The sequence below is a fragment of the Pezoporus occidentalis genome, unplaced genomic scaffold (genome assembly GCF_034315485.1).
Source record: "Pezoporus occidentalis ecotype Australia unplaced genomic scaffold, CSIRO_AGI_Poc_V1 ctg101, whole genome shotgun sequence".
Taxonomy (NCBI): Eukaryota; Metazoa; Chordata; class Aves; order Psittaciformes; family Psittacidae; genus Pezoporus; species Pezoporus occidentalis.
Genome location: NW_026912791.1, coordinates 1738341 through 1751549, shown reverse-complemented (window position 1 = coordinate 1751549; position 13209 = coordinate 1738341). Strand labels below are relative to the sequence as shown.

General features: G+C 43.7%; 1 protein-coding gene across 1 annotated transcript; it reads right to left on the bottom strand.

Annotated features, from left to right (window-relative positions):
• Positions 1-2602: 2602 nt before the first annotated feature.
• Positions 2603-11150, bottom strand: PPIF (peptidylprolyl isomerase F). The gene is made up of 6 exons (XM_062613314.1): positions 10827-11150; positions 8641-8671; positions 7660-7748; positions 5609-5705; positions 4740-4815; positions 2603-4286 (listed from the first exon to the last, which is right to left on the bottom strand). Exons 1-6 carry the CDS (start codon positions 11013-11015, stop codon positions 4151-4153), a joined length of 618 nt encoding a protein of 205 aa, XP_062469298.1. The 5' UTR covers positions 11016-11150; the 3' UTR covers positions 2603-4150.
• Between the last annotated feature and the right edge of the window lie 2059 nt (positions 11151-13209).

Below are 13209 nucleotides of genomic sequence, written 5' to 3'. Positions count from 1 at the left end.
GAGCTCCGAAGGGTGCGGATCACCAACGTCTGGGGGGGGGGGGGGTGGAGAAGTTCCACAGCGATCATTTGTTAGGGACATATCTTTATTACAATAGAAAAGCAAAAACTTGACCTAACCCTCTGCTACACCAAGAGCAGGGACTCCCCAGCACTTCAAGACACCTCAGCCAAGCACCAGTCTTGTAGCTCTGCCCTCTTCTATGTCAGAGGCAGCACCAAAGTAACAGGGTGAATCACACTATTTCAACTTGTATGGCAGCAATTTCCACATTTTTAACACATACATCAATAACATCAGCTACTCTGGATCACTCACCTGCTTTAAAATGAACTACATTCTGAACTGCTTTAAGACAAAGGCTTTTTACCAGCAGGACAAGGAAAGCATTTCCATCTAGCCTCTTGGGATTTAACATCTAAATGTATTTAAAAAATAACGTGGGACAGTTTCTTATCTCACAGTTGAAGCAGGTTAGCTTTACGGGTCACAGCCCTTTTCTGTACATGACAGAGCTGTGAGACTGAGGTTACTACAGTAACTTTGCTGTGAAGACGTACAAAAACCCAGAGTAAGCAAGTCATGAACAAGGAGTAGCACTGCCCAACACTTCCTGTTCTAGCCCATCATCCTGAAGGTAACAAAACCATCAAGTGAGGCTGTAAAAGGAGAACCCTCTTTTCCTAGAAGCTGTTTGTGATACAAAACAGCCAACCTTAGAGGGAAAGGCACTGAAAATCCTGCAGAAAACTACTAGAATGACTAGCAAAGGCCAGTTTCTGTGTACTTAATACAAACTGCAATCCTGACTTTGGACTATGTACAGAAGTGGACAAGCTACCCAAGAGTGACTGCCACAGGACCACAGAGGTCTAGGACCCACCATCCAGCATGCCGAGTCCTTCAACTCGTCCTGTGGTGTCCTGTGGTGCCACAACCAGCTCTTAAAATTACCTTGGATGCACCTAGTACAAGTGGCAGTCATGTATTTTCAGTGTAGGAACGCTCTTGCAATGCTGCAGGGTGCAAGACATACTGAAATAGAGTTCTCCGCATTTTCTTTATAAACAAAGGGAAAGGGGGTTGAAAAAAAAAAAGAAAGAAGAGATTCAGAGCAGCGCTGCAGAGAAGGAGTTGGGGGTGCTGGTCTATGAGAAACTTAACATGAGCCATCTTCAGTGTGCCCTTGCAGCCCAGGAAGCCAGCCGTATCCTGGGCTGCATCAAAAGGAGCGTGACCAGCAGGTTGAAAGAGGTGATCCTGCCCCTCTACTCTGCTCTTGTGAGACCTCACCTGGAGTATTGTGTGCGGTTCTGGTGTCCTCAACATAAAAAGGACATGGAACTGTTGGAACAAGTGCAGAGGAGGGCCACGAGGACGATCAGGGGACTGGAGCACCTCCCGTATGAAGACAGGCTGAGGAAGTTGGGGCTGTTCAGCCTGAAGAGAAGGCTGTGTGGAGACCTCATAGCAGCCTTCCAGTATCTGAAGGGGGCCTATAGGGATGCTGGGGATGGACTCTTCATTAGGAACTGTAGTGATAGGACAAGGGGTAACGGGTTCAAGCTTAAACAGGGGAAGTTTAGATTGCATATAAGGAAGAAATTCTTTACTGTGAGGGTGGTGAGGCACTGGAATGGGTTGCCCAAGGTAGTTGTGAATGTTCCATCCCTGGTGGTGTTCAAGGTGAGGTTGGATGAGGCCTTGGGTGGCACGGTTTAGTGTGAGGTGTCCCTGCCCATGGCAGGGGGGCTGGAACTTGACGATCTTCAGGTCCTTTCCAACCCTAACTATTCTATGATTCTAAAAAGCAGGAAGAACAGAACAACAGAAAAATCCATTTTGAGGAGGACACTTTACAGAAGAAAGCTTTAAGAGACTGACCTGTTTAAGTTTCTCAAAACATTAGGACCCATATTACACTGCTGTTAAGTACTGTGCAGCAAAGGATTTCTTCTGGCAGAGAAGAGTGTATAGAGACTGGTACCTGGAAACCAAAGCCAGTCCCATCGAGGCAGCGCAACCAGTGTTACTCATCAGTTATTCTGCATAGCTTAATATTTATCTTCTAGTCAAGACTGCAAGCCATCATCTTAACATGCACAATTCTATTACTTATTTAAGGCTTAACACACAGTTCTGCACATCTGGTTTGTGGCAAAGTATCTTCCACTGCACTTCCTGGCCTACAAATACAGGAAGATGATAAATTCTTAATGCCATCTCTGATCACCCATCAAGGAAGGAACTTTTCCTCAGCTGTCCAGCAAAAAGCTGCAACTACCAACTTTTCAAAAAGGAATTCAGAAATTAAAAACCCCATGGAGTAAATTTACATTTTCCTCACTATCTCTGCAATCAGATGAAATAACCCAACAAGTTTCAAAACCCAAATGGCTATCCATACACCAGCTATTTTAGATTCACTAGTGAGAGGCAAAGCGTGGCACCAGTACCACATTTCTTGCTGGGTTTCTCTCCAAATGACAGCATGGCTTCTGTTACTACTGCATCAGATCCATTAACAGACAGAAAGAGCAGCCCAAGTAAACCCAACAGGTTTCAGCTCCTCACACTCCTGCTTTCAAGAAAACCAAAGACGTTTTTTGTGGTGGGACTGTATTTAATTATTTTTCATTTGCAAGTTAAGAGAACACAAACCCCTCTCATTATCGTATCAAAATTAAATAAGCCAAACCAACCCAAATTCATATTTTTAAAATGCTACAAAGAAAGGTGAAGCATCTATGGTGGAAAGAATAAAAAGCTTTTCAATTCCCTTTTCTGCAAAATTACACTGTGAATACCACCTTGTACACACAAGAATGCAGCTCTCAGTAGAAAACAAATCCAGTCCAAAATAGTTTTAAACCCACATACTGTCAGAATGCAACTGAAGTAAATTCACATTTGAAGAGAGCCATCACATTTTATTTTTCTCTTCAGCATCAAGATTACTGCACAAAACCTTTTTTCCCACAAGCATGAATACTTTACAGCCTTAGTGATTCTAAACGCAATGTTGTGAGTTTCCAACATTTGTTACTGCTCAAGCATGCCACATAAAACACAGCAGTTCATACAAATGAAATGTGTTTATCTGATCAGCTGAATTCTTTCCTTCTCATGCATCAACCTCAATAATGATTTTGCTGCACAGCAAAGCTTTGCGATTCTGTGGTGACCAATTTTGACTTATGATGATGATGATGTGTGAGAAGAAATCACAACCCCAGTAATACCGCATGTGGGCTGACTTTGCAGGACCAACAGGACAAAAAATTCAATGAAACCTTTCTCACTCAAGCAAGCTCACTATACTCTGATTACATTCTCAAAATGCAAAAACAGACTATCTATTGAGAACCGTGCTGTATTCGTTACAGACCCAGATCTCAGAGCAGAACCACACTTCAAGTAAGTTCACAGTTGCATAATAAAAAAGTCCCAAGATCTTTTGGCTGATTTGTGGTTTTACTGCCCAGGCAGAGCCCTAGTAGTAGGCTAACTCAACCTAACACAATTTACTTAACCCAAAAGTCACACTGCTCCACTGGAGCAGGTAAGATAGAATTCAGGTTTAAACAGTGGCCTGAGACTACAAAAAAATAAGATTATTAAAACAGAATTAAATTTTAAAAACCTCACAATCACATGTTAACTCTATTGCATAGACTCCAATTGAGACACAGAAGGAAAACACCTGACAGCCCTGAGAGCACTAGTTAGTATTTTTTTCAAAATGAGACAAACAATAGGTTTTTATGAGCACCAATGTGGCATTTCTCTATTTCTATCTAAGTCCTGACTACAGAACACTTAGTTGCAACTCCACCACCAATCCTAACACCTGAAACATCCAAAAGCTCTGGCCAGTATCAACACTGCATTCAGATGACCGTGCTACTTCTTTCAAAACACAATGGGATTCTATCAAATCAGGGTGGCAGAGTGATTACCACATCAGCTCAGTTAAAACAAGTTTCAGTTATTGTTTTTACTTTTAATCACTATTATTCAATATAAATATAAAAGTTGGACCAAGTTACATGGAAAATGTGGTTCCACAGGTGCTATTCATGGGATCAGAAATGTTTTTATGATTCATTTTTCACAGCATCGAAGTTTTCATGAATGGTGAGGCAAAAGGCTAGGACAGCTGGCCACAGTCAGTAATGACAATCTTTTTGGAGGTTTTTCCACTCTTGGAACCAAAGCTCTCAATTTTTTTCACGACATCCATTCCTTCCTTTACATACCCAAAAACAACATGTTTTCCATCTAGCCTGTAAAACAAACACACAAAGGGAGTTTTACTTAAAATATCATGAAGACTGAATCAAACCGAGCTCAGTGAAGGAACGTCAGCAGATCTTCATAAATCTCATATGCTGATCAAGTCTATGGCAAAGGCACCACTGCTCTACAAGTGAAATACTTTAAGCTCTGGACTTAGAAGCATTCTGAGGGACAACTGTTTTGTCACCCGCACAGACCCTCCTCCCTCAAGTAGCACATAACCATTTATTTTCCATTGTAAGACAAGTAATTTGAAAATTAAAAACCTAACAAACAAACCAACCCCAAACACACACAAAAAAAAACCCAACCAAAACCTACCAAACCAACCAACGAAAAAAAAACCAATTAAACCACAAACAAACACAACCTCAAGAAAACCAAATGCTCCAGATCCAGGCATCAATTCAACTGGTTAATACGCAGCGCTGAGAACCTACCAGTCAGTTTTTGCAGTGCAAATGAAGAACTGAGATCCATTTGTATTGGGTCCTGCATTGGCCATTGAAAGAACACCTAGAACAGCAGAAGTAGCAGCTTATTAGTTTGGCATAACAAGTACACAGTAGAGAAGACAATTTTCCTCTGCACATTTGGATTAAGATGGACAGTTGGATTAAGATGGGATGGCCCACACTGACTTGCCTTTGACTATTCCCTCCAGCCCAGCCTCCCCTCTTTCCACAGCAAGAACATTAGTAATATACTTCATTGTACACATTCTGAATGTGATTAACATCAGCTAACCTCTACCGTGGTTCAACAGCATCAGCAGCTTACTGTGATGAGGAAGTAATAATCCAAAAAGAGAGACTATAGAATTGAATCAAATGTCCTTATGTATGGCTTTTCCTTTACTTTCTCTGGATTTGACCTTAAAAGGATGTGCCTATGTTAGTAAATAAGAAATCCCAGATCACTTTGTTTCAATGTTTACTTAGATGATTACTGGAGAAGCAAAGTCTATGACTTTACGCTACGAAAGAGGACAATAAAAGCAGTAATTTCACCTCTGCAGAACTTGTAAGTCAAATGCAAAAAAAAACATAAAAATACCTTATTCTGCAGTCCCTTTTACAGCAAGAGCAAGAGTGGCAATGTCACCTGTTACAGACTTACAGTGTCAGTCCTACTTTGTCAGTCTACACAAACAAGCTCATGCCAGGGACCACGCACTGTTAAACTTCTGGATATTTCTCCAACTAGCAAGTGTCCCTCCCATCTTATTTTTTTTTTTAATACATCTTCATAAAAAATGTTTCATTATAGGTGATAGTCAGCAGAAGGTAGAAAAAGTATGTTTGTTTACCAGGTCCTATGTGCTTAAGTATGAAATTTTCATCTGGAAATCTACTGCCATAAATGGATTTTCCACCAGTTCCATTATGATTTGTGAAGTCACCACCCTGAAATGGAAACTGCTATTAACTTTAATAGCACACAAGCATCACTTTACATCAGAAATTATGCTATTGAAAGTATACTCACTCCAATTTAAAAGAAATAAAATGAGCAAATTGTCTTCAGGTTAAGAATGAATATGGTCATGTGAGGATTTAAACCCATGTAACCAGATGAAGGTACAAGCAAGCTAAATTTCTGCTCCAGATATTGCTGATATTCTCCAACTAACATCCATAACTGCAACAGCCACCTTTCTGTGTTGCCAGCCTCGCTCCCAAATGTGATGCAATAAATGGTAGCAGTAATTTTCGGAAACACCTCAAATGCCTCAAAACAAAATCACCCTAAATCATTACCATAGGCAAGACATCAAACCTTTCCTCTTTCTCTCTCTCTTCCAACAGGTATTAACACTGGTCAGCATCTCCAATATTACTATTTGCTACTTCTAGGTCTTGTTGTTTGTGTTACACCTCAGCTACTTTAGACTTTCCTCAGATTTACTCTGCTTGCTGAGATAGATGTGACCATCTGTCTTGGGTTAGACACACAAAACCCAAACAAAAATCCCCAGCAACTCGCAAGAGTGGCTACTAAACACTGCTCCCAGCAATCTGCAATTTCCTCTCCCAGAAGAGACATCACAAAGAACTCACACCTAACAAGTATTTCACATCATGTTCATCCTCCCATTCCCACCTTGAGTAATCTATTACAGGTGGTGCTACAGCTACTCCTACATAGGCCCAGAGGTATGCTCTACAGGCTGCATGCCATGTGGAGGCATCTGAATTGTCAAGTCTTAGGTATGATGACCTCAATTAGGCTATACCAATTGCCTGAATCATATTAACACTATTTCAACATGTGGAAAGGCCTCTACTGTCCCCTCTCACTTTAAAAGATGTGAAACCTATGACTGTATTTCCACTTCAGTAATGACTTCCAAGTAATTCCTAAATATCAATTCATCATATCATCACAGCATGGAGTCAGCCATGGAGTATCCTCATTTTGTGTTTTTTTTTGTGGGGACAAAAAAGGCAGGTAAGAACAGACATACACAGAACTTCACAAATTAGTGGCAGCATTAAAGTAGGATTTCTATTTTTCTTATATTTATGTATTTCTGACGCCAGCAGGACATCTAAACTTTGTCCCTTTGTCAGCATCACAAAACCTTACTTTCCATGTCAAAGGCAAGAAAATATGTACTTTACAGCACACTTGTCCCCTTTCTCTTCTTAGAAATAGGTCATAGAACTACAGCCTCTTGTTCTGACAGCTGTGTTCTTCACTTACAATAAAAAAATTCAGGAGGGGCCACCATCACAGTCATCAGTTAATAACTAAAGCAGTTTACTACAACCTTCTCACATTTTCTTACAGATTCATCGTTTAAATCAAAACAAAATCCATTTCCAGTGTGCCATCCCAAAGATCGACCCCAACCAACCCTTTTGGTTCCCTCCTCCCCTCCACATTAGGGAAATGTTCAGGAAAAAAAAAAAAAATATTTTTTTTCTAAAAAACACATGTTCTGTTGTGGACAGACTATTCTACTAGGAATAAAGAAAGGACATGGTGTTTTCTTAGCTCACTCAGAACACAAGGTTGATTGTCATTCTACCCACAAACGCTTCCCCCAAACAAGTGTCATTTTGCCAAGCATGCCCCACGCTAAAGTACACTGCTATACAGAAGCAGAAAGATTTAAGACAGTCTTTTTAAGACAGTCTACATATAACTTATTTATTTGTACAAAAGATGTTCTAAGAAGGAACCATAGCAAAAAGAAAAAATAATCAGAGATGTAAGGCACACTGCCACTTCTTTATTCTGTAGTTAGCAAAGGTTAGAGCACATCCACTTAGAACATTACTAATCTAACTGGTTCTAAGAATATATAAATAACATGCAGATAAATTCAATAGCAAAGGAAACAAAAAGCATTACCTGGCACATAAATGAAGGAATCACTCTGTGAAAAGTGGATCCTTTATACCCAAATCCTTTTTCACCAGTACAAAGTGCTCTAAAGTTTTCTGTGAAAACAAGCATAAAATATTATTTTGCCATATATGATACATAATATAAACAAACACACCTAGATTCACTATGTCCCAAGTTTATACACTGCAGAGGTTTTACAATATCTTTAAGGTGGTATTATTAGTTATTTCCATTCTTTAAAAGCCAACTCTGTTATAATGCTGAGAAAACAAAACTTGATTGGCCTCAGTACGGGGTACAAACACCATCCTTTTCCATCTCCATTTTATTTTGCTGTTAACATATTAACTCCATACACACACCCCGCTCCCAAACCCACTACTCTGGAGTCAAAGGTTTCATTTTATGACTTTTATGCCTGTGTTCTCTACAGTAACCGTGAGGATGATGGGGTTTTGGTTGGTTGGTTGGGTTGGTTTGCTATCGGAGTGGTTTTTAAGGATATTAATCTACCAGGAACTGAAAGAAAAGTACAAGTTTTTCAGACCCACTAAATAAGCAGATGAGGAAGGAAGCATGTGATAAAACACAAAAATGTTGTAACATGAGTGCAGTAATCAGGTAATGACAAAACCCTATCCACGCTTTGAAATCTCCAAAAGACACCATCCCTTAGGTTTACCCTTTCCAATTTGATTTGATTTCAATGCAAACTAATGTGCTTTTAAACATATTCACCACTGACAATTCAACATATGGACTGCACCATCTTGGTGCAAATTACAAAATGAAACTATTTGAAACAACAAGAAATAACTCCTCACTAGCACTGTTCTCACAAAGTTCATATCGTACTTCTCTACTTAACAAATGGGGATGGAACATGAAAATACTTTCCAAAAGGTAAAAGAATATTCTTGTTCCTGCAAATCACAATCTAAATCTTAAATATTTAAGTATGAAATTCTGGAGGTGCTGCCTTACCTGCTGTCTTTGGAACCACATCAGCTTTCAGCTGTTAAAGAAAGACAAATTAGTAAGTCAGCTTTGTCATACATACATAGAAAAACTTCTATATGGGAGGTTGGTATAACTGAGCCTTCTTCCCAACGTGATAAGCTAGCTGATACCACAAGCCACTCAAAATTCCAATAACAGGTTAAGACATTGTTAGTAATTAAAAGTATGTCCTCAACACAGCTTTTGGCTGGTTAACAAAGAGCAACTTGAGCAGTGTCTAATGACTTCATGGATCACACAACAATTTAGCAATAACAAAGAAGAATCTTTAACAATGGAACCCAGGGATTCAATCATAGCCAGTCTGGATACAGCTGGAGAGTCTCCCCAGCACAGGGTCACCTGTAGAAATCTGCAGAAAAGCAAAGGAAAAAGAAGAGCAGAAACTGTGCGTCATATACCATACATCTTTGTTACCAACAAAAAAATCTGATTTTGATTAGTATGCATTTTTTAACAATGCTAAAAATGTAGATTATAATTGATACAACTGTGGCCATACCATGTCAGACCAAAGTTTTATGTAGTCACACATCCTGACAGTAACCAGCAGCAGCCCCCTAGAAACAGTACAGCTGTGGCAAGAATCAATGTTCCTTCCTCAGGATACTTTCCTTGGATGCCTATAATTTGCAGCTGAATCTAAGCACAACTTTGCCAAATATTCAAGGCTTTGATGCTGCAATGCATTCTGATTTTCTGTAAACTGGGCAAACAAAAAATTTTTAAACGGAATTAAATACTGCAACAAGCAATACAGTAACACCAATGCTATTTTTTCTAACACAATCCAGCTATTTACTAAATCTCATTGATGAATAAGAAACTTGCACAGCAATACTTTTACCTTTGACTCCTTCAAGTGCTACCTCCTGAGAACAGGACAGCTGCTAGCATCCAATTAATTTATATGCTGACACTTTCAATGAAGAAGAATAAATCCGGCCCTGGCCTCAAGGGAACCCCTTTCAGAGAGAACCCTTATGAACTATGTTTAAAACATCTATTGACACAGACCCAGAGTGGGTGCTGAAGGCAGAAGGCCACAATCAATTCCCTCAGTAGGGACCAATTTGGAAGAGCAGCATTCCCCATCTAGTGCGTGGTTCTGGAGCACAGCCCTCATTCCTCCCAAACACAACACGTTCATTCAGAGGCACGTGCCCGACCCTAAGGATATGTGGTACACCACAATTAAAGTCTCGGTGCTTTTGTAAGAGCAGAGTGTGCTGCAGTTTGTGTGTTCAGGCCGTCTTTAAAGGCCCGATTATTTCGGAGACCGAATGTTCAGAGACAGAGCTGGTTGCTATCTGGCTTCTGAGCCGGCTCCCAGTTCAAACAGAGCTGTGCAAACCTCTCAGGGTACACACAGCACACAGCAGCAGTACCTCAGAACACTGAAAACTGAGAATCACATAGAAAGTGCCCCGGAAAAGAAAAGGGGGAAAGCAGGACGGAGCTGGAATTGTGGCCGAAGACCTCTATGGCACGCTGCCCCCGGAGCAACCAGGCGAGCGCCCGGCCCCTCACTGGCGGCGCAGAACCCAGAGCCGCGCTGGGGCTTCGGGTGCGTTGTCACTGTGGGAACCGCGCTTGCCCCTGTCCACCCAGCGGTACCTGCGGTACTGAGCTCAGCCTTGCTCAGCGTTTCTGCTTTCACACCATGCCTCCAGGACTTCTGCCGCTGAGGCTCCCTGCCATGACACGGCCCAATCTGCCCCTCAGCTCAGGAGCCGCAGGCGCCCCGAGCACCAGACCCCGCAGACCCGTCCCGCAGGGGTGACCCCAGCTATCGACACAGGAGAGCGCTACCGTGGCAAACCGAAGCCAAGCACTCCATGCCGCTCTCTTCCAGCCCCTGCCCGCCTACCACTTGGGAAGGAGCCACCTCTGCACCATCTCCGCCCTAGAAGCGGATCCATCAGTCCCGCGGGACCGCGACCTCCCCGACCCTTCAGGCCCACACCGGCGGCGGCCATCGCGTTCCCCCGGGCCAGAAGCCGGCGCTGTTAGCCTCGTAGCCACCGCCCCGCTGGCCTGCCCTGACCTTGCGCTCACCGGCCGCCATGCTCAGGTGTCCCACCGCCCTCGGCTCCCCGGGCATCGGGCCCGGGCCGCGGGTGAGCTGCCGGGAGCCCCCACTCCCCTACCTCTAGCACGACGCGTCCCAGCGGCTGGTTGTCAGCAGACACGTCCATGTACACCACTGGGTTCGCCGAGCCGGCGGCGGCCGTGGCACAGCCACGGGCACCGGCCGCACACATGCAGGCGAGCCCCGACGGCAGCAGCAGGGTCCCGGGCGGGCGAAGCAGGCGGCGGGCAGCGCTCAGCGCCAGCATGCCGCAGGCGCGCTGACGGCCACACACCGGCACACACGGACACGCGGCCGGTGCTGTCGCGGCCTTTTATGGGCTCCGCGCCGGCGCCACAGCGCCCGCTGAGGGTGGCGGGCGGCGCGAAGGGCGAAATGGCGGCGGGGGCGCTGTGGGGCAGAGCGGCTCCCTGCGGCGGGAAGGAGGCGGCGGCGTCCCCCTTGGTGCGGAGCGGGCCTGTGCTGCCCGGCCTCTCGTTGCCCACCATTCGGCAGCGGTTTCGGGGCGCTGCTGGGGTATGTGTGCTTGTTCCGCACGCTTCCCCGAGCGCCAGGGGTCGCGGGGAAGGGGAGTTCCTGCGTTTCGTAATGCCAGGGGACGCCTTTGGGCTTGTCCTCGGCGGGAGAGGCAGGGCTGTTGCTATGTCTGGGTGATGGGGTGCAGGGGAGTCACGGGCTACAGCGTTACTCACCGGCAGCGCCCAGCAGGGGAATCACGCCATCAGCACAAGAGGCGGCAGAGGCGTGCTGAGCACGCTCCTGTGGTGTCACCCGGGCAGCGCAGACCCCGGGGGCCCATGACATCTTTCCATAGCCGGACCTTGGAAACCTGCCGTAGGATCACAAAAGTGAGGAGGGGTGGTCCAGGTTAAGTAGTTTATGAAGGGAACTAGGGTTCACCTGTTGTATGAAAATATTCAGTTTTCATTTTAGTTTTCCCAAGTTAGAACCGTACCAAAATACTTGGTACATATCTCATATTCAGATATAATTTTGAAATTCTGTCCAATTGCCATCCTGATATAAATCCTGTGTATAAAAACTTACAGAAGTTTTTCAGATTCTTGATGACACAGAATGTCTTCAGTTTGGTCCTGGTCTGTAAGGTCAAAGCTCTTCCATCAGCCGACCAGTAGCAAGACAACTGTTCTTAACAAGCCAGCATACGTTGTCTCTAAAAGAACTAGTTGGGGTATTTTACAATCTGCATACATTTGATTTCATCAAAATCATTCATGGTGCAGTTCCCCCCAGCTGGGTGAACAAAACCTACCATTGCTGTTCCAGCACTTCAGCAACCACCAGGCATACCGCTAGTAATGCAAGCCCACCAGTATCAGAGAACAAGCTTTAGTTTTTTTCATTGGAAACAAACAGGAACAGAAGTTCAGTTCTCCATGACAGGCCCATGCAAGTGTGCTACACCTACAGCATTCTGCCCCACTACGCCCAAAGCGAAGGACACCCACAACGCCTGATGCTTTGCATTTATGATAAACCTTGCAGTTAAGGGGACACAACTGGGTCTCTGGTGAAATGAATTCTGCACATACATGACATCCTGTCTGCTTGCTTTGCTCTTTCAGCTTCCCAGATGGAAATAGGGTTTCTAGTAAAACATTTCTAAAAAGGATGCATGGGTTTTTACAGATTATTTTAAGGCAGTAAGCCACCAGCACAAAGTAGCATGTACCTGTAGCACTGCAGGCTACCCTTGTTAAAAACTATATCCCTTGAATGTGGGAAAATAGCTCCTGAAGTGTCTCACAAACAAACAAACAAACAAAACCACACACACACAAAACCCAAACACCCACAAGCAAAAAAACACAAATTGAAAAACCCAAGGGTGATTCTAGTAGTTATGGACCTGTAATTTTCACATTCCTTTGTATTATAAACTAAGTTATTCTGATGAAGGATAGAGCACCACAACCATGTAATGTAATATGACAGAATCACACAAAGAGAGCCCCTACATCAAGAACAGGAAACTTTCAGTCCTGCCTAAGTTCTTTGTTGTCGAGCAGCTAAAAGTGACTTCACCAGTGACATTCACTGAATCATCAGAAAGCTGTCAGTCAAGGCACTGCCCTGGCCACAAAGTTCAGATTACAATTACAGATGACTGAGAAATCCTAGATGGACACTGTTTCCCAGGCACGCACTCTAGAGAGACCCACGCTTCATGCCCATTAAGTGGAAGGACATCAGGGATAAATTAGAAAGGTAAGAGTTTTTGAGATAGCAATTGAGCAGCTGGTGGTATCATAGGGATGGCTGTAGCACATACAGTGCTTTATAACTACAGAAACATATAGGGGTTTGCAGAAGGGTCCATCTTGTCCCAAATCCCGGCTTAAAGGAATGCCTAAGGAAGAGTGAAAACGGGAGGTGTGTTATAGGCCAGTAAGCTTTCAACCTCCTACTGCTTCCACTGC